Consider the following 22,205-nt stretch of genomic DNA (forward strand, 5'->3'; position numbering starts at 1 on the left):
CTGTGTTATAGATATGTTGATGCAGGTGCTCATTTTTCAAATTCTGTTTTTGTATTCTAAAATTGAAAACATTGCATAACAAGACTCCACCTGTCATCTCATACCACAAGGTGTCAGCTTTACTAAACACCATTTGTGATGCTGCTAGAGAAAACTCAAGAACCTAAAAAATTCAAAAGACAATGTCTAAATTTCAGCCATGTAGTCAGAGCTTTTCTGCTTAGAACACTGTTCTATCTATGCCGAAAGGGATGCCACAAGGAATAAGAGTTCTCAGTGTTCTGAAAAACATCCCCCAAATGTGCTAATGTTGTTGTTTATTTTCTCCATACACAATTGAAACAAATTTGCCTCCTTTTACCTGGATTTCATATTTCAACTAGAAAAGCTTTAACAAAATGATTATCTATAAGAAAGATTAGAGCTTGATTTAAATTTCTCCCGATCCTCCAATATCTTTTACAGAGTCAGTGGTGACAATGGAACTCTTATTTTGGAGACCACAGGTTTGCATCCCCAGTCATCTTGGGACTGCATATTATTGGCCACAAAAGGAAATGAGAAAATAGTACTGTTGGTGGATTACTTCATATGTGGAGGAAAGCACCAACCCCAAAGTCTGTGGAATTCAGTACTATAACAAATTACTCATGAAAATGCTAGAATACCCTATACAGACAAGAAGGCCTTATTGGACTCCATTTAGGCTTTTTCTAAAGTGTTTGCTGTCAGCTATGTTGAACTGATGCATTTCTCAATTGAACCTCAACGCATCTCCTGTGGCATTTGTTAATTGAGAAACTCCTGACCCAGTTCAGCTAGTGATTCCCCAATTCCCTCAGTATTTCATAAGATGTAAAACCTCTGAAGGCTTCTACTTGGCTCATAAGGGAAGTACTCTTAGGTACAAAACAACTAAGGACAACTGAATTCTTCTTCATCCTCCCCTTCCTAGTTCCTCCTTTTAGTTAGGTGCAAAATGGGATGCGAGGAGAAGAGAGGAGGAGAGAGGTCAATTTTGCTTTCTCCTTGGCTGCCCCCTTGTCATCTCAGTGACAGATTCTTTCTCCCCTCTCTCTGCTTTGCAGTCAGTCAGCACCATGAGCCAATTCCTCCCACTCACCACCTCCTGTTCCCATCAGCAAAACTAAGTGGCTACATGGAGAAACCCAGGGGAAACAGAAGGAAGATCATTTAGGGCAAGCTGTGTACACTGTTTAGAAATAGCATTAAAAGAAAATGTGCAAATTGTTTTCTCAAAGGACATATTCTGAAATGGAAACTGTCCATCATGAAAATGCTGCCCAATAGTCTCTTCCACTATAAAGTGTTTAATATTGGTCTTATAGGCTCTCTAATGGAACAAGTTTTTACAATATTTGTTTTCAATTTGTTCCTAGGTCAAAATGTACCAAAGGAACTTTTGAAGAGACTCATAAAGGTCTTTGATTCCTTTCACATGCTCTGATTTTCTTTGGGGCTTTCACAAAATATTAATACTCCTAGCTTGGATTTCTGTGAAGTAAAAACAATAATCTGACCCTTTCACATTTTCACAAGAATGTAAGGGGAGATGCCCCACAAAAATATTATTTCAAGAATCAACCCACTGTAGAGGAGGAGGTATTTTGAGATTCATGACTAAAAAAGCTGTCATGTTTGCACCAATTAATATGGATAATAACTACTGCTTGGAGAGCCCTTGGAAGAATGAAATATGGAGTCATGAAATGGAAAATTTAAATTGGGTAAATATAAGTAGGTTTTTGATGAAGAGAAGAAGAGACATAGGATATTCAAATTCTGCAGTAATTAGTGTAATGGCTGACAGAAACTTTTTAATTCTAACATGGAAGGAGGAAAGAAATGGCACTTGATAAGCCAGCTAGGAATTCTTCTTTCAGAATGTTAAAACAAAATAGCCCTACGTGGGGGATCATAGTTCTCTTCCATGATTTTTGTCCAGTAGGGGCACTTGGAGACCCCAGTCTTCACCTATTGATGAATATGTGTTTCATCCTCTTTCTCTGTTCACTTCCAGAGCTCTCAACATGGTGGCTCCTCTACCTCACTAGCATCCACCAAAGTGTGCAGCTCCATGGATGAAAATGATGGACCTGGAGAAGGTGAAGCATGCATTTTAACTTAATGCCAGGGAAGAAGGTTCAATAAAGGGGAGATTGAATTTACTTTATATTAGAAGAGTATTATTCCTTTTACTCATTGGGGAATTATAAAACTAGAGTATAACTATACCAGGCAAGGAAGGCATGGTTGATGCCTCTCATAGGAAGTAAAATAAAGATAATCTGCAGGTTTGTTTGTGTCATTAAATTTTCCAAATCCAAATTCACTTTGAATAGGGATAGAATTTTTAAAAAAAACCTTACCTTCTGTCTTAGAATATCAATATTGTATATTGGTTCCCTGACAGAAGAGCAGGAAGGAAGGACTAGGCAATGGAGATTAAGTGACTTCCACAGAGTTAGGAAGTATCTAAGGCTAGATTTGAACCCAGGACCTCCCACCTCTAGGCCTATCTCTCAATCCACTGAGCTGAATTTACTCAAAAAGAAAAAGTCTAACTAGAGAATAATTAATAGTTTCATAAATATTATTATTCATAAAATATGAAATATTTATTTCATAAAATAGAATTTCTTTGTTCTGTGATGTGAAGACCTGAGACCAAAGATTGGGAATATGAAAGTTGTAGATTCAGCTTACTCTGTTGCATGAGACAACCCACTGAATGAACAGAAGACACAGAATAATTGTGTGTGTAAAATGTAGATGAAGAGAAAATAAATTATTTGAAAGCAATTTAAAAAGCAAAAGTGGTATAAAATACATCATATCCAGATGATCTTCATATCACTACCATAATATTATCATAAGGATTTCAAATCTTGCCTCTAAGCCCATAGGCTTTCTATGTTGATCCAGGGCAAACCATTTAGCCTCAATGCTCACCCCACACAGTTCTTTTAACCTCTAAGTGTCCCAGGAAACTCTCTAAGACTTTAAGAAGCTGCACAGGCGAGGATCTACACTGGGAGAGGGAGTTCTCTCACTCTTATGGGACAGCCCTATGCTAATAAAATTGTAGATCCAGTCCAAAATAGCACCATCTCAAAATGATGATGATGTTGCTGTGGAGTAGCAAGTTCCCTTGGTTCCTTTACAATTATTCAATTTACCAAAAGTAATTAATTTATATTTTTCAATATCATACATAGTAAAAGTGAATCTCTAGGAGCAGCTAGGTGGCTCAGTGGATTAAGAGCCAGGTCTAGAGACAAAGGGTCTTGTGTTCAAATTTGACATTTCCTAGCTGTGTGACCCTGAGCAAGTCACCTAAGTCCCATTTCTTAGCCCTTACCACTCTTCTGTCTTGGAACCAATACATAGTATTGAATCTAAGATAGAAGATATGGGTTGTTTGGGTTTTTTTTTAATGAATCTCAGTGGCTGAGATTTACACAAAAGACTTACGTTTTGAAGATGATGCTGAGCACAAAGACCTCAGGGGGATCCTGTGGGGTGAATGTCCCAGAAAAGAGTATTTCAGTGCTTTGGTTTTTTTTTTTCAGAAGGCCCAGGTCCAGAGTATCTGCCTCCCACACTATACCTAATGTTTTTATTGCCAGGCATAATGTTAGAGAGAAACTTAGAGAGGAAATCCTAGCATGAGAGAGAAACTCGAGGCCTGTTTAAAGACTTGAGACTGTTCTACAAAAAGCTTGTAATCTATAGAATCCTAGGATGAACCCAACAACACTGCCCCCTTCCATCCTCAAATAAATTGGAATTCTCTGCTCAAAATTAAAACCAATCCAGAGTCTTTTAGTTTTGTCACCTTTGAGCAGTTTCAGGTACAGAATCCCAAATGTGAGGGGAGTGGATGGCCGGGAGAAAGTAGAGTGGAACAAGGAATACCAGCCTCCAAATTGACCTTAGCAAAGCAACTCTTAGGAGAGTGAATTGTCATTTGTAGGTCAGTATCATCTGCACTGAAATGCTGAGGTGTCAAGAAAGCAGTAGCATCAGATCTAAATTTCACAGAGCTTTCAGCATTTTCAAGGACCCCAGAGTTGTGATTACAGAGACCATTCCCAGAGGATTTTTAGCAGGGTAGCAAAATGGGAACAGGGAAATCTTGAGAAGACATCTGATGTTTACGAGTTCCCATCTCCAGATCCCTCCAACAGCAACAAAACAAAACTCAACACAAATGTCACTTGTTGGGAGGAAAGGGAAACACAGAACCTTTCACTGCCTATTATCCTAAAAAGTCATTTTTGCCTCAGTAAAATGATCAAAGCATAAAAGAAGAATACATTTTGGACCCAGCCAACAAGCCTATCACATTTTTGCACGTAGATTGTATGCAGTCAAAGCTTTAGATTCCATAAACAGCCTTAAAAAGGTTGCAACACTGGAACCTGAGGTTGATGATTTTCAAGAGTGTGAATTCAAAAACCATACCTTGAAAAGGATTTTTACATCTAAGGATGTTAAAGATTAGACAGTGCCCTCTATGATCCAAACATGATTTGTTTAAGTCTATGGCCTTTAATGTTAAAAATATTGTTGGGCATTTGTAAACTATTATTCCACATGCCTTTTCAAGCCAAAAAGAAAATGGTGCATTAATAGACCATAAAGTATTTGAAATAAACCACAGAGCTCTTCTGTTCTCAAGCATAATAGATACTGCTGTTTTACCTAAACATCTGCTATGCAGGTTGACAGTAAAGGTAATGTCATTGAGAACATTTGCTTAAAATCTTCTCATTGATATTGAGGTGAGGGTGGGCGGGGGAATCAATATAGTTTATGTCTTTCTCAATTTCAAAATATAGTAAAGTAAATGCCAAAATGGTGGCCATCTCTTTAGTGTATTCATTGACAAGCAAGACCGAAATCCAATCAAAGGTTCTACTTTCTCCTCATGAATATCCCTTAGTAAGTCATTTCCTGCACACAGGGGATACTTACAAATGGTAACTTGCAGATATAAAAAAGATCATCTGAACTGTCTGCTTTTTTCAGAGTGCATTTTACATTAATGTAGGCAAAGGCTAGACCCCATACGTTTCCTTTTATTTAAACATTTGTCTTAGTAAAACCTGTTGAGTATATACAATGTCAGCAGTAGGGTTTTACCATATAGTCTGTGAGATGTTGGTTCTGAATAGGTTCCAGTCTCTGCAGTGCTCGTCCTAACTGCCTGTTCTGGGTCACATCTGGGTTTCCTTTCCTACCAATAAAAATGTACTAATGATTCTTTCAGAAGTGTTGGACGAAGGCTTCCAGGTTCCAGCCACAATAGCGGAAAGATATAAAGTCGGGAGGACAATAGGCGATGGAAATTTCGCTGTGGTGAAGGAGTGTATAGAAAGGTGAGGAGGATTATTTGCTTCTAACTGCAGAAGAAAGCTTTGGGGGTTGTGTTTTCCAAGACCATAGATTGATTTGCAGACTGTGGCACATATGGAATAAGTCAATGTCTCAATGCCAGATGTTAAAAAAAAAAGAGGGGAAAACCTGTGTTATAACAGTTTTGAAAAACATAGATGACTAGAGACAATTTATAAATTAAATGTTTTTATTTTCTTCTGAAATCAGCAAAACTGCCAGATGTCTTGCTCAAAAATTTGTTGTGTTTAGAAGACATTGAACTTTAAAAAATGTTCTTTTTATGTATTTTATCTTTCTGTGGGTCATGACATTCATACACATAATTTGCTTTCCCTGCTATGGAGTGCCTTGTGTTTTAGAATTGTCCTTGAAAAACTTGAAAGCTAGGTGTGGCAGCACACGCCTGTAACTCCTGTTTCTGGATGTTGCTGAGGCTGATAGATCCCTTGAGTTTGGGGGTTCTGAGCTGCCATAGAACTAAAGCTGATTGAGTGATCACACTAAGTCCAGCATCATTGTGGTAAGCCCCCAGGAAGAAAGGGTCACCAGCTACAAGACAAGGACCCAACAAGCCCAGCCTGGAAAAACGGATTAAGCTGAAGCTTCTGTGGTGATTAATATTGGGATTGGACCATGAAAGGGTGTTGCTCTCCCACCCAGGTTACATGGAAAGACGGAGGCTCAAAAATAAGATTTAAAGCATTCCACTCATTATTTCCTAGTTCATTCCACTAGAAATAGAAAATGCATTTAATGTATTTGCATTAATGAAAAGAAATAAACCATGTACTAGCTAGAAGGGAAGGATTCAGGGCTTAAGATATAAAGGCACAGCATGGTAGATTGGAAAAATTATGGAGATTGGAGTCAGAAGACCTAAATTTAAATCTTGGTTCGGCCATTTACAAGCTATGTGATAAACAAGTTTCTTAATCTGTGTGTGAGCCTCAGTTTCTGAACCTAGAAGAAGGGACAATTGATACTTATTTCACAAGGCTATTGTAAAGAGAAAATTATGATTTGTTCAAATTATATTTTCATAAAGAGATTATGGAGTAAAAATCATTTTATAAAACCTAAGGTATTACCCAAAGACTGGCTGGTATCATCATTGATATCATCATCATCACCCCTGATTCAGTGTCCATGTTCCTTCCCAATGCCTGATCGCTAGCAGATGTCACAGCAACAGTATGAAAGAGTTAAAGCTTGGGGATAAAGAGACAATAGTGCTTAGATCTAGATTTCCTTATGTTGTCCTTCTGCTGGTAGAAGGGCACAGCTGGTCATCAGGACTCTACCTTATAGATGGGTGGGTCTAAGAATGATTCAATTTGATTCAAGACATTTATTAAGCTCCTTTATGCAAGGCACAGGGCTACATGCTGGACCACTGAGTCAAGTAGAAACCTGTCAGTTTACCTGAAGTATACAGGCTGTCATGCCTTCATCCCTGATCTTCTCTGATTCTGTTAAAAAGGGCACCCCTTCCTGATACAAACATCACAAAGGCGTCAAAGGAAGACATTCACTTCTTGTGGCTAAATGGCTAGACCTAGAATATACTTTTTTCCTAATTTCTAGATTATTCCTTCCCTTCCAATGTTAACACAGTTTAACAGGCAACTGGGTGGCATAGTGGATAGAACTCCGGACTTGAAATAAAGAAGACTCGATTTCAAATCCTTCTTTGGCCACTTACTGTGTGACCCTAGACAAGTCCCTTAACTTTTCTTAGCCTTGGTTTCCTCATATTTAAAATGGAGACAATTATAACATCTACATCTGTAGTAGCAATCACAGGATTGTTGAAAGGAACAAATGAGATAACTTACATAAGGCATTTTAAAGACATTAAAGTGCTATGTTAATAGCTATAATTAGTAGTATGAACCAATTCAACTTGTTTCTAAACCATTAATTTGTCTCATTTCCATTTGTAGCTTTCTGTGCTTTTCAGCACTGTTTCAGAGAGACTTTCCTAAGATTATCTCTGTCTTGGTTTATGGGACCCAAGGACAAGGTTGTCCCATGAGATCTAAGGTAGAGACTGGTCATGTACTGAATAAAAACTCAGGAACCAGTGGGTTATGACAACCCCTTCAAAACAAAGCTGATGAACTAGTATACAACTAAAGAAAGAAATGAAAAAGCCATACAATACTTGTTTCTTTGGCTCTGGGACAAGACAAAAAAGATTTTTTTTAGATTTCTTTTAGATTTAGATTTCGCTTTATGCCATATTGAATACCCAAACCCTGCATTAACAAAGTCCCTCTAGTCTATAATGGAGCAGGAAGAGGGAGGACAGAACATTATGACCTGAATCTTCAGGGACCCACTTGAGCCTGACGGTGCTCCAGCTGTCCTCATAGTACTTTGTTGTTCAGTCATCCAGGCATGACTTACTCTTCGTGACCACATAGGAGGTTTTCTTGGCAAAAATGCTAGAGTGGCTTGCTATTTCCTTCTCCAATTCTTAGAATTCATATCAGTCCAGAAAGACTGGAAAAAAATCTCCCCATAATATCCCCAAGTCACAAGGATAAGAAGGAATTAATTTCTTGACACTTCTTTAGATAATCACATCAGCTCTGACTTTCCAGTGTCCTGTGTCAACAGACACCATGTGAGAAGAGTTTATATATCTCATATCTGTGTCTGCACCAATCCTACTTTGCACTTTGTATTGTTTTAATTTTAGTCAATTAGCAAGCAAAAATAAGCCACTTTGTTCTAGGCATTGTGCTGGGCTCTGGGGGAAACAAGACAAAAATTAATTTATCCCTGCCCTCCAGGAGATTTCATTCTTACCACTAGTTCGTGCTCTACTTCTAGTTTGGTTGGTTACTCTTTCTATACTATAGAAGGAGGCATTGTAGCATAATGGAGAGAGGACCAGTCTTGCAATCAGGATGATCTGAATTCAAGTCCTATTTCTGACACATATTGGCTGTGTAAGTCTGGGGAAGTCACTCAACCATTTCATGTCCCAGTTGGCTCTTAGAACAGTTATAAAACAGTTGCCCAGGGTCTCTATACCCTTGAAGTCACTGTTCTGGACCAAAACCAACAACATTGCCTCCCTCAAAAATGAACTTGTATATCAACGCTTTTGACTGTAACAATGGATCTTCTTGTGCTCGGTAGCCAGGAAGTTTCATTTCATCTAATTGTAGGTTTTGTCTTCACTGAAATAAGTTGAATCTTCCATAAAACAAGCTGGCATTGCCAACTAGCTGGCATTTAACCAGCTTGGGTAGTACTTTATCACCAAAGTCAGTTGCTTCTTCAAATGGATCCATACTAAAGTGCATCAACTATTTTACCAATATGGTTATACTTTCCACAACCTGAACAACAGTTGCTCATGGCTTCAAGTCTTCCACATGGGCATCCACCCGCCATACCAGAGATGTGGGGAGGAGGCAGAACGAAGAATGGTGTTTATTTTTGTAGTTTTGACTTTGGTTACCCTATTCAGTATCCTTAGACCTTTGCCTGCAAGGGATGAAGTTACCACAGCAACAACATAAACCAAAACTCTACAGCTTTTCTGGTAATTCCATACAATTCAAAGTTTAGTAGTAAGCATTAAATGGAAATAAAAAGACAAATAAATGTGTTCTCTCCTCAGATATCTTCTAAGCAAATAGGGAAGACAATATTTATACACAAATAGCTATAAATTAATAAAGAATATGATATATGCCTGTGACAGGCAGGAACAAATTCATAAGAATTTAGAGTAGGGAAGAGATCTTCCGCCTTAGTTTGACTTAAAAAAAAAAAAGCTTCATCAAGGAGGGGACATTTGAAGCTGAGACTTGAAGAAAGATTGGAATTCTAGTACATTATATAGGCTATAAAATATTTAAGATTTCTTTTTAATCTACTTGGTATTAAGTTGGTATTTGGATGATAGATTCATAATTTCATCAACATCCTCTATTCAGACTGATTGCAATTTCTTCTTCCTTCACATACTCCTCCATTCTTAATCATTTTACAAATCAATCTTCTATAAAGAATCTTCTCAATTTGCCACAGCATGTTCACTTTTTAGTATCTCTAGAGTACCACTTAGTCTATCTGTCTGATGGGTCTCATTTCATTGTGTGATTGGCTCACTTCCTTTCCCTGACAGTCAAAACTTAGCAGGGCATCTTACATCTTTTCTTTTATACAACTTGTCCTTGATTTTTAAATCCTTATTTTCTGTCTTAGAATTGATACTAAATATTGGTTCTAAGGCAGAAAAACAGGAAGGTCTAGACAATAGGGGTTATAAGTAACTTGCCTAGGTCACACAGCTATACTATGCCTAAAGCCAAATTTGAACCTTTAAAGAACTGAACCAGGAGGCTGAATAGCCAAGTTTGAGTTCTGGCACTATTTACTAGCTTTGTGGACAATATTAAGCAAAATTCCCAAATGCCCTAATCTGCTCTAAGCAGATTAAACAAAACGTTTGAAATGAGAGCCAGAAAAAAATTCAGCTTAGATTTATTTTAGATTGAACTAAAGTAATCAGAGTTTGGCACAAGATAGGGTTTTGTTCAGTCTTTACCCCTGATATTTATCATTAGGGTTCCTGAGAGAGAATGGGAAACAATGATGTGCTAGCAGATAATCTGAACACACAGCTCAGTATCCCTCGCTGTATAAAGGAAAACTACCTCAAAGTAAAAGAGGCCCCTGACCCATTAGAATCACAGAGCCCTCTACTGGGAAATGCGTGATATCAAAGGGATTTTTCATTTTAAAATATATTATGTATTATACATAAGAGAGCACTGTATTTCAGTTAAGTTATTTACTGAGTGCTTATAATATTGCTAACATTGTCCTGGGTGCTGTAGGAAGCCAGTGAGCTACAACATGGAGATTTGTAAGAATTTCCTGGAATGTGTTTTCAGTGCCTTTCCTTTTTCAGGCCAATTTTTCTTCTAAGAATACATGCGAGAATTCTAAGCTTAACCTTTAGGGTTAAAGAAAGAAAAAAAATATTAAAGATTTTGTGGTAAATAGATTTCTTTGTTTAGTTAGCAAAGGCCTCCCTAACTTATCTCTAAATGGTATGCCAGACTGTGGGTCTGATCAGCTTTTTTTTTTTATTATTTTTGGTTTTTTAAAATGTTAAGCTTTCTAGGTTCTTAAATATTTATACTTCCTCACCAAATTAGAATTAAAATAGAAATCAAATTTGTGAACTCATCATTTATTATGCTGATTAAATACACATTATGTATTGTGATAAGAAAGCAGCTTTTATGCTTAGTAATTCAGTGGGTTTTCTAAATGCTAACCTGTGGTTAGAGCACTTAACTTCTGAAATTAAAAGCTATTTAAAGTGTTACATGATGAGTAAACCCTACCTACTTGGCCTTCCAGGAAAGTGGCAGGTTTTACTGTGCTCTGCTAGAGGGAGGCAACCCAAGGGTAGCCAATCCTAATTTTAACTGTGGCTTTGTAACTCTGGGCAAGACTTCCAGCTTCAATCATCACTTCCCTTGCTTTTCTGCAAACTGAGATAGTGAATAAAGACTGATTGATCACTTGGAGATCCTTTGGCCCTTTTGTCCCAGTTGCCCTGACAGAAATCACTCATTCATTCACCATCCTTCACCAAAACAAAACAAAAATGAAGCACACAATTCAAACCACAAATAATCCATGTTGAGCAAAAAGTAATGTAACCCCTTTCTTCCTTAGGGATCGGTGAAAATAAAATGAGATAATATCTCATGAAAACACTGAGTTCTTAGGCAAAACAGTAGAATTTCTTTCTTATTATGCATTCTTGTTTCTCTGGGTGAAGTAATCTCTGACATTAGGGGCTCTGTTTAACAGTACCAGGATTGTCCAGTCTTCTTCATTGTCACTAAAAAATGAGGGGTTTTTCCTTCACCTGACAAGTAGCCAACAGTGCAGGCTTTGGATTGACACCAATTTATTCTGAATTCTTCAAGTATAAAGAGTAGATATTATTGTCTTGGTTCACAACAAACAAACAAACAAAAAACACCTGGTTTTCCATGAATAGTCTCAGTTTTCCCATTTCTTCCAGTCTCTACCACATCCACATACTTGCTTTATCTGCTTTTGTTCCCTGAGGCATTTCTACTTAATGGAACCACAGTGTGAACAAGCCCCACTATAACAGAAGACAAACACTCAGCACAAGTATTGGGATCTCACCAACATTTTGCCAAATGCCTTCTATAAACCTGTGGAAGAGTAGAGTGAGTGGGAACAAACCCATACCACCTCACACAGAAAGGAGAATTCCTTCCCTCCCACTTTCTCTGCAGTGCTCTCTCTCATGTCCTCTCACAGATAGACACTTGGGCCATAAAGTCTATACGTGAACAAATAGACCACTTTCTACAGGACTAAGAATTATAAAGAACTTTTTCACGGCCACAAGCTCTAGCGTGTGGGAGATATTGCTGACCCCATCCTTCTGCAGAGTGCTGTGTTTGGTGACGGAGGACCTGATTTTGAACCTTTGGGTCTTGGGCAAATCCCAAAACCTCTCTGGACCTTGATTTCCTCATATGTTCACTGAACTAGAAGGGTCTGAGGTACCCCTGAAAAGGGTCAAGATCACTTTTGTTAACTTCCAGGCTAGATGATTCCTAAGGTCTCTTCTACCCTAAAGTTGTGATCCTGGGACCCCTTGTATTCAGAGTTGGCCCTTTTCATAGTTTAGGGTGCAGTAACTGAGTAAAGCATTATTATAACAATCATCATTGTCATGTTAATAATATTATTTTGGCTATAACTAGTTTAACACATTAAATAAATAGATCCAGTTTTTCATATAGAAACATAATTGTTCGTGAAGTTGGCAAATTTAAATCTGGAAGGTCCTAAAAAGAACAACTCTAGCAATAATAATAGGTGACAGAGTCAATACTTGAGCCTCTCAACACCAAAGCCATTGTTCTTTTCAATTGGTTCACACCTCCTTTCCTGTTAATCTCTTCTTCAGTTAATAAACTTGCATTTTTCCATTAAATATTAAGATCACTTTTTTAAAATGGTCTGTTAGACAGACCATCTAAAGAAGATTTATCATTGATGGGGGAGGCCAGAATAAAAATGAGGAGGCCTGACAGATGGGTTGCGAATTGTATCAACAGAGTAGAGCCACAACATTGAAATTATAAATCCATCCAAGTGTCAAAGTAAAAATCCTTTAGGCATAATTATACCAAATTCAAGAAAAAAGAAATTGACACCCCATTAAAATTATTCATCTGAAATTGTTTTTATTTAAGTATGTTCATAATTATATACACATATGTACTTAGTGCTAACACAGAGCCTGGCACCTAGTAAGAACTAGCAAATTACTGTCAATTCGTTGATATATATGTATGTGCACATATATTATTTATAGATATAAATATATTTTCCCCTGCAGGTCAACTGCTAGAGAGTATGCTCTGAAAATCATCAAGAAAAGCAAATGTCGAGGCAAAGTAAGTACTATGCCTTTGTTGTCATCTTCATATGTATGTATATTCTTATGAAAAATTATATTTTCAATAGAGCAAAATTCTTTTAAGATTGCATGACCAAAATAAACACAATCTCTAGAGTATGATAGCACTCAGATTTGGTGAAATATAGCATGTGTCTGTAGTTGTAACATTAGATTCCGTGTATAAATAAATAGCTCTCAAAATTGCTGTAAATATTTGGATATTGGTCCTGTTTCCTATTACTTTTTTTTGCCTTCTTTGGTTTATTCCTTTGTTAGACTGGTAATGGGAAAATATTTGCTGTAATAGATTCTATAATGTATGAGACTCCGTCAGGACTTTTTCAACATTTTATAGATTGCTGCGATATCTGAAACCTGTTTCCCTTTATCCTCCCAAAGGAAAAAGCATTCTTCTTATTTACTCATGGAGGTGATTTTTCCTTTTGACAGGAGCATATGATCCAGAATGAGGTCTCTATTTTGAGAAGAGTGAAGCACCCCAATATCGTTCTGCTGATTGAGGAGATGGATGTACCAACTGAGTTGTATCTTGTCATGGAATTAGTAAAGGTATGTACTGAGGAGAAGGGACTTCATCTTCTACAGAAAAGGAGACATTATTCATCTATTCCATAGACAGAATTCTTTCCTCCAGGTGTTATCTTTTATAGCTCATGCAATATTTCTGTCTCTCATTTTATGCACTGGCTCAGCAGATTTAATACATATGTACCCCTATCATATTTGATGTATCTAAACTCAGTAGAAGAACATTATTCTGCTTATTTCATTGGTAAAACCCAAAGTCTTCACCATTTCTCATAAAGACAAGAATTGAATTCTCTTAATCATTATCTGAACCAGAAAGATACAGAAGCCATACCAACTAGATATTAATATATCAAAGTAAAAAGACTTTTAACCATGAGACCAAACTTAAGGAATAAGAAAAAAAAACAACTTGGGGAATTCTTCAATAGAACTGATTTCTTTTCGATTAAGTTTAAATTATATATATATATATATATATATATATATATATATATGAATACATACACACACACACACACACACACACACACACACACACACACAGAGCTAGATCCCATTAGAGTGGATAAGGAATCTCCTGAAGAGGTGTGGCATTATTTGAATTCACACATTGTAATTCCATTGAGCCAAAACCAATTACACAATTATAACTTCAAATAGTATGAATTGGAATATATCAGATCACTTTAAGGGATTCCATATTCATACTATCTGGTATCTAGCTGTATATGTATATATATATACATGCCTGTATAGCTTTCAATCAATATTTATTAATGTATTTAATTGAAAAGAAACTTCAGTTCTAGTAAAGAAGTTAAAAAGAAGTTTTAAAAAGAAGTAAAGAAATCCCAAGGTATTTGTTTTTTTACTCCTTAATCTTGGTGTCATGACTGAAAGTCTTTTACTTTGATAAATTTATCATCTAGTTTGGCACAGCTATTCTCTCTTTCTTGTAATTTAATGATTAAGAGACTTCAATTCTTGTCTTTATGAGAAATGGTGAAAAATTTCAATTCCACCAGTGCAATAAACAAAGTAATGTTCTATTGAATTCAGATACATCAACTCTCATATTAGGACAAATGTATTAAATCTGCTGAGCTAATGTATAAATGAGAGAAATATCCACACTGTGAAATTCTATTAGACTAGAACCAGTTACCATAGTTTGTATAATTATAGTTCCAAATAATATGGACTTGAATACCTGCGAGCACTTTGGTGGATATCTGGATTTCCTGTCTTATAAATGCACTCGTGTTACATGTTACACATGTAACAACATGTTACATACATATTACAGTCATGTCATATAATATACTTTCCTGTTAAGAATGCAAATGGTCCACGTTAATCCAGTCTTAAGATAATACTGTCCTCCTATGTAGAGTTACATTTTAAAGTTCCATTATGTTCTATTTTTCAAGACTTTTCTTCTTTTTAGTTTAATTTTACTTTTTAGTTTTAACTTTCCTATAATTCAGTTTAATTTTAATTGTCATTTATACTTTTTTGCTTGTGAGATATTCTAAACTGGTTACTCCCCATCTTTCAAGCTCCATGACAAGTGAAGATCTGTGTCTATTAGGACCATCTTTGATTCCTCCCTTCTGAAACAAAGAGGAAATAGCATGGCATAATGGAAAAATGCTTCATTTTGAGTCAGAGGACATAGGTTCAAATCCCTGCTCTGACATTCACTATCTCTGCATCTTCAGGAAAATAACTTTTATCTCTCTCTGGGCTCAGTTTCATTATCAGCTATATGAGGTTTCTGACCTGGATGTTCTCAAGTCTCTTCTAGTTCTAATCCATCACCTATGAAGCATATTTAAGTTATTCTGGCATTTGAAGAATTGAGGATTACTTTAAAGAAGTGCTAGCTTTCTGGTTAATAGGATTCGATTTTAGATAAAAGGGAAAAAATTGACTTAAGGAATTTGACACAAAACCAATTTGTTACTCTTAGAAAAATTCTATATGTATATATTTTTAAAGTAATCTTGAATGTTTCATTTTGGAGCTTTCACAATTTGCTTTATACTTAAACTATACTTCAACTAATGAGTATATTTGGTTAGGGAAAGTTTATATTTGAAATATAGCCTCATTCTCCCTCATGCTGTTTTCCATTTAACAGGATTAAAGAATAATGTTTAGAGGAGGATAGTTATTTATCCAGGTTTACCTTTAAGAGATGTTCTGTTCACTTGTGAGTAGCAGAATGGTGATGTGAACAGAGATCTCTTTTTGCAGTTCTAAAGTCCTAGTTCTCACTAATTCTATGACCTTAGGTGAGCAACTTGGGGTCTCAGTGCCCCAAGCAACTCTTTAACACTATAAAGCAATCCACAGTAACAAAAGGGGTTTCCTGACTAGGAGATCTTGACACCAATGAAATCACAGATTTGATCCAAAGTAATTTCATTTCTTAATGACTTAGTGCGGTTTCTTTCACCATTAGTTTCATTATATAAATATTATAGAATGTTCTTTTCTCAGCACCAAGGACAGTATTTTTATAGCAATATTAATTGTCAGTCCAACAATTGCTGACTGTTTTTGCTACCTACCATGTGTTGTCAGAATTAACTAACCATCTGTTATTGACTGACTTTTGAAGATCAGAGTTTAAATCCAGTTTTCAGTTAGCAGTGGAATCCAAGAGGAAAAGGCTTAAAATTGTAGAGAGTTCTTTGCCAGTTAATATAATACTGTGGATTATTGGTCATCATATGTTCACATTATGGCTGCCAATGAATTCTAATGAGGGGAAGCCATTTCACTGAATGGTTCCATGAAACCATTAAGGACTCCCAGATGCTAAGGAATCTTAACATATGCTGAGCAACCATTGGGATGGGACAGGGGGCCGGGGAGGGGGGGTGCGGTATTGGTGTTAGAGCCATTCACTTCCACAATGAACAGTAGAGAGGCTGGTCTTATTGCATAGTCCTAAGACTTGGGTCTCATTGCTTGGAGAGTATGTCTGGAGGCTTCCTGAGAGGTCAAAATTAGACCTAGGCTGGGCTCAAAAGACTCAAGGAAGTTGTGCAAGTTTAAATCCTCTTACAAATCAATCCTCAAATACCAGTCTTCCTTACTAGGGCCTCAACCTTATTATAGAGAAAGAAATCACATGATATTCCAAATAATGCCATAAATCTGATTTCAGTATTCACTAGAGTTCCAGCCATCAGGTTATTTTTGATCCCTGTCAAAGATACAAAATATAATCTCCAGAAATCTATGATTTCCTTATTTATAAAGGAGATTTTTAGTTCACAAAGAAAACAATATATTTTTTTGGTCCATACAAGTCATTTCATTAGGGTAGGAAATGCCCTGATGTACTAACTCCTACAACTAATATAGACTGGTAATTACTGCTAATTTATAGTCTTTAAAAGTTGCATGAGGTACTGAGAAATTAAATGACTTAATCTGATAGTCATACACCTAGTATATATTAGAGCCAATACTTGATTCCAGGTCTTTTTGACTCCAACAACAATTCTTTATTATATGATACTACCTCTATGTTATAATTAAGAGTACCATATAAACAAAATCTAACCATAGCCTACTGAAACATTGGGAGAATCTCATTCCTGCTTTTTCCTACAAGATGAACAAAGTTAAATAATGAAAACAACAATAGTCATCTATCTCCACAAGAATAATTTATTACAAGTTTTCCTTTGTCAGTCAGCAAATATCCATAGTGCTTGTATGTGAAATACGTGTTATGAGATTAGAATCAGTTTTTGATCATTCATGATTAAGTGAATAATATAGACAATAAGTGATATGAGAACTCTAAGAAGGAGAAGGAACTGAGGGAAGAGGTGGGTTGGACCAGACTGAAGGACAGGTAAAACATTTGGAGAGATCAAGAAGAGATGTAGAATACCAGGTAGGAAAATTTCATGACAAACTTTAAAGTCAGGAACCAGCATGCTGTATTTAGGGAATAAGGAAAATAGTAAAGCTAGATGAAAATATGGGGACATATAGAGAAATCATATTGGAAAAATTACTGAGAGTCATAAATGCCTAAAATGTCTGAAATTTATGGGTTCTATAGAACCATGTTTTATAGGAAGGAGCTAAGCTATTGTACATTCTTAGGGAAAGAAGAAACATGATATAATCTGTGTTTTTTTAAAGATTCACTTGGTGGCCAGAGATCTAGTAGGAATGATTTGAAGGTAGAAGATGGTAGGGATGGGTAAGGTGATGAGGGACTAGACTAGAGGGATAGCAGTGAGGCTATAAAGGCAAAGAACTTTTAAAGAAGAGTAAGCCATATTTGAGGACTGGAATTTAATCTCTGACTTCTCTAATTCTCTCCTTTCTCCTTCCACAAACAAAAAAAACAAACTAACAAAAATATTCTCTTACCTTTATAAGTAACAATGAAAATGGACTGAATCCTGAACAAAGGAACTGGTTAGAGACCTATAGGACATCCTTCTGCACAACCAGATGGCTATATTCTTCTGAGGATGATTTAAGGAAGGGCATCACATAGGATGAAACACATGAATAACTTATGATCTGTACTATTTCTAGAGGCATGGGGTGGGGAAGTATTAATGAGTGATGAATACATTGAAAATTTGAAACAGAAGTGAAAGCCAGATAAGATATAGTAATAGTTGATAAGAAGATGATTCTCATATCTATATTTCCAACCAAGATTCCTCATCTGAGGCAGCATAGTGCAATGGAAAGAGCACAAGGTGTCAGAGGCCCTGGGTGCAAATCCTGACTTTGCTACTTACTACCTGTACCATATAAGGCAGCTAATTAACTTCCTTGGGTCTCAGTTTCCTCATCTGTAAAATAAAGGAGTTGGATGAGATGGCTCCTGAGATGTCTTCCAATTCTAAATTTATGATCCTATGGCCATATCTTTAATGACTCACAGAACATCTACCTTTGATTGTCCCACTGTTATTTCAAATTCAATACATCTAAAATTGAACTCATTGTTATACCTAAACTAGTTCTACTTTTCAAACCCCTCATTTCTATCATTATCACTATCATTCTCCTAGGCCTCATTGTCCACATCAGAGAAGTCACTAAATTTTGTTAGCTACTCCTTCGAAACATCTTCATTGTTAGTCCAAACTCTATTCACCTAATATTCCTTTTTTAAAGCCAGATAGCAAATCAAATTATAGAACTGATCATTATACCCAATAGTTTGCTGTATTATTTGTCAGAATAGTTTAGAACTATGTTCAAATACTATTAGTACTTATCAAGTTCAAATTGTTGGATTGAAAGGTTAAAATTGGAGATTAAAACCATTCTATATTACCTATGTGTTGTAGAATCATCTCTAAGGATTCTCCTGTCGAATTAAATAAGAATAACTGTAATTTTAAAATATATTCAAATAACTAAGGAGTTCTAAAAAACTTGTATTTGAAACATTTTGTTCCTGCCTTCCTTTGCTCTTTTTTTGCTTTGGTCCCTCCTTTCCTTTTTCATTTATTCCCTCCCTTCTTCCTTCCTTCTTTTTTTCTCTTCTCCTTTTCTTCATTCTCCTCCTTCATCTCCTAATTCATTCTCTCCCTCCTTCATTCCATTCCTTCTTTTATTCATTCTCTCCCTCCTACCTTCATTTCCTCTTCCTCCTCTCTTCATTCTTTCCCTTCTTCCATCAATTCCTTCATCCCTTTATTTTTTAAAAACATATTTTCATTTCTTATTTTTTATTTTTTTCCTAACCTCTTATATTGAAAAATCAAATGTGATTCCCCGTGTTATAAAAGGGCTATTTTCAATAAGCTTAATTGGTCTTTTCATTTCAGAAGGCTACATGAAATATATATTCTTTTCCTATAATTCTTGTTTCTCATTTTGAAGGTTGTAAATATGTATTTTGATCACATTGGGAGGGAAATATATTCTTTTCCCATAATTCTTGTTTCTCATTTTGAAGGTTGTAAATATGTCTTTTGATCACATTGGGAGGAAAGTTTATGCATGATATAATAATTCTTCCCAGGATATATCAATGGCACAAAGCATACTATCATTAGAATTTAGCTTTGATGACCCATATTTACCAATTAGTAGGCAACTGAAAATGGTGTAGCATAGTTTTCTTTCCCCTTTCTACTTTGAGCTTGAGCCCCAGCTCAAATGAGGTCAGATGAGAGGTGCCCCCTGGATTTTTGCATTAGGAAGAGAAGCTATTCTAAGAGGTAAGTATAAGGGAAATTCTTAAATTACCAAAATCGGGGCAGCTAGGTAGCATAGAGAATAGAACCTCAGGCCTGGAGATGGTAGGTTCAAGGTTCAAATCTGGTCTCAGACACTTCCTAGCTGTATGACCCTGGGCAAGTCACCAAACCCTGATTGCCTAGCCCTTACTACACCTCTACCTGGAAACCAATACTCAGTATTAATTCTCAGACAGAAGGTAAGAGTTTAAAAAAAAAAAAAAAAAGCCAAGTCTTTGACTCTTATCTTTCACTTTCCCTGTAATTTGTCAGTTTACTCTATAGGTGGCCCCATTAGACCATCTGCTAATGTTCTGTGTTCCTACTGTTTTGTTCTCAGGGAGGTGACCTTTTCGATGCTATTACCTCCACGAACAAATACACAGAGAGAGATGCCAGTGGAATGCTCTACAATCTGGCTAGTGCCATCAAATACCTGCATAGTTTGAACATTGTTCACAGAGACATCAAACCGGAGAATCTGTTGGTAAGAAGAAATAGAATTTCTAGTCTCATCAGAATTGGGGAGTTCCTTGATTATGGATCACATATTAACCTTTCTGAACTATTCTTTCCTTTTAACCCTAAAAATACAACTTCAAACTATTTCTTCAAGCTGAGTATGAGGAAAGCTAAGAGCAATGAGACTATTGTCAATGGTCCCTCAAGAAGTGGGAAAAGATAACATTGCTAATCAGAGTTCTAACTACTCCCAAGAAAAGATTGAGATACTTGAGAAAATTGGGGCCATTGAAGCAGTGACTACTTTCATGTATTGGGGCAATTGTCAAGAGTCTATTCTGTAGTCTTTGCTATAGATATCTTACTTACAGGCCCTACTTCTGATAATTATTCTTTTATTATATATTTTGAGACAAATGGATGACAATTCACATGCCACCATCAGACCCAACAAAGCTTTGAAATCATGAATCTGGTAATACTAGATGCCTCAGCATTAAGAGGAAGAAAAAATCTTAGAGAAGGCTAGCATTAGAACCATCAGGAATTTTTCAAGCTCAGTTAAATATTTTCAAAATTATTCCTTAATTAAAGCTGCTAGAAGATCAATGTGGCCCTTTAATTTCTTACTCATATTCCTTGCTTTTGACTTTTCCTTTTCTTTCCCTAAATTAATCTCAGGATTCCAGTTTTTTGTGTTATTTTTGTTATTATATTTGTGTTAACTTCAGAAAACTTTTGAATCTCTCCACCTATTCCTGGAGAGATGCATAATATAGATGATAGAATGTGGAGGAGGGAAGAGTGTCAAGTGGGAGGGATCACTAGGAAGACAAGGGTGCAGATCCCAGCTTACTAGCATGTGATCATGGGCAAGTCACCTAAACCTCCTTGGCCTCAGTTTCCTTGCCTGTAAATTGAGGAAGTTGGACTCAATGATCTCTAAGGTCCTTCCCAACTCTAGAGCTATGAATCCATTATCCTGAAACACTGAGATACAGATTTGATTAAATAGGGAAAGGAACCCCATAACACAAAGACATGCTCTATGACTATTCAAGTTAATTGTAAAGATTAGCATTAGGTTTTCTTGAATTGTACAAGATTTACTCATAGAAACATAAAGTATTTTTCTCTCAAAAAAGAAAAATGCTTGGTCAACAATCAGTACATAAATAGGGATCTTTTTTTCCTGAGGGCTCCAAATTGAACCATTTGTCATCTCTTTTAAATGACTTCCTTTGTTGTCCGTAATCATTAATTTGTGCTTTAGTGGTCTACAAGTGTACCCTCTAGGGACAAGAAAAGAAAATTGCAGGTTCTTCTTGAAAAGTCCATCTTAACTCCATTGTCCTTTCCACTGCACCATTCTGCTTTGTGTGTTATTCCATAGAATAGGACTAGTGCCAATGGAGGCAGATTTCAGCATAAGAATTAACTTTCTAATAGGACTTAGCTAAAAAGAAAACAGTCTCCTCCCAAAGTAGTGAGCTCTTCCTCACTTGAAAAGTTCAGGTGGTGGCTGGATAACAATCTACCGTACATGTTTTCAAAGAGATTCTCAGCAGAAAATTAGACTAGAGGGTTCTTGGGTTTCCATCTCCAATTATCAAGAGAGATGGGCTATCAATTAAAAATGCCAAGATTGAAATTCTAAAATAACTGGTTTCACCAAGAAGAATTTTCCTTTGTTGTTTTCCCTGCTGTCTTCTCCATTGTGTGTTCTTCCCCAATGCATCTCATTTAGGTCATTTAATTTACAATTCAAGTGATTCCTGTGTGATTTTACAAAGCCCAGCATGTACTCTAAACCTGTTGCTAATGACAAAACATAAGTAATTATATAAACAGGTCTTGAAGATCTAGGCAGTAGATTTCCTCACACATACATTCTTCCTACCTTTGGAATGGCAAAGAAAAGTACAGGAGGAAGACCTATGGAAAATGCTTCACTCTTCAATTTTTGTCCAAGTCTGAGGGTCAAAAAGAATATGGCAAGGGAATGGGAGGAGTTCCCAGGGAAGAGA

General features: G+C 36.3%; 1 protein-coding gene across 3 annotated transcripts in view; it reads left to right on the forward strand.

The window, feature by feature from the left end:
* DCLK1 (doublecortin like kinase 1) overlaps positions 1-22,205 on the forward strand; it is a 400,305-nt gene that overhangs the window by 318,130 nt on the left and 59,970 nt on the right. For all 3 annotated transcript variants that reach the window (XM_044666088.1, XM_044666090.1, XM_044666091.1), the window contains exons 6-10: positions 2,042-2,126; positions 5,297-5,405; positions 12,857-12,914; positions 13,370-13,489; positions 20,057-20,203. In XM_044666088.1, the coding sequence (XP_044522023.1) occupies positions 2,042-2,126; positions 5,297-5,405; positions 12,857-12,914; positions 13,370-13,489; positions 20,057-20,203 (519 nt within the window). The remainder of the gene's footprint in view (positions 1-2,041; positions 2,127-5,296; positions 5,406-12,856; positions 12,915-13,369; positions 13,490-20,056; positions 20,204-22,205) is intronic.

Source organism: Gracilinanus agilis, chromosome 3 (genome assembly GCF_016433145.1).
Source record: "Gracilinanus agilis isolate LMUSP501 chromosome 3, AgileGrace, whole genome shotgun sequence".
Classification (NCBI taxonomy): domain Eukaryota; kingdom Metazoa; phylum Chordata; class Mammalia; order Didelphimorphia; family Didelphidae; genus Gracilinanus; species Gracilinanus agilis.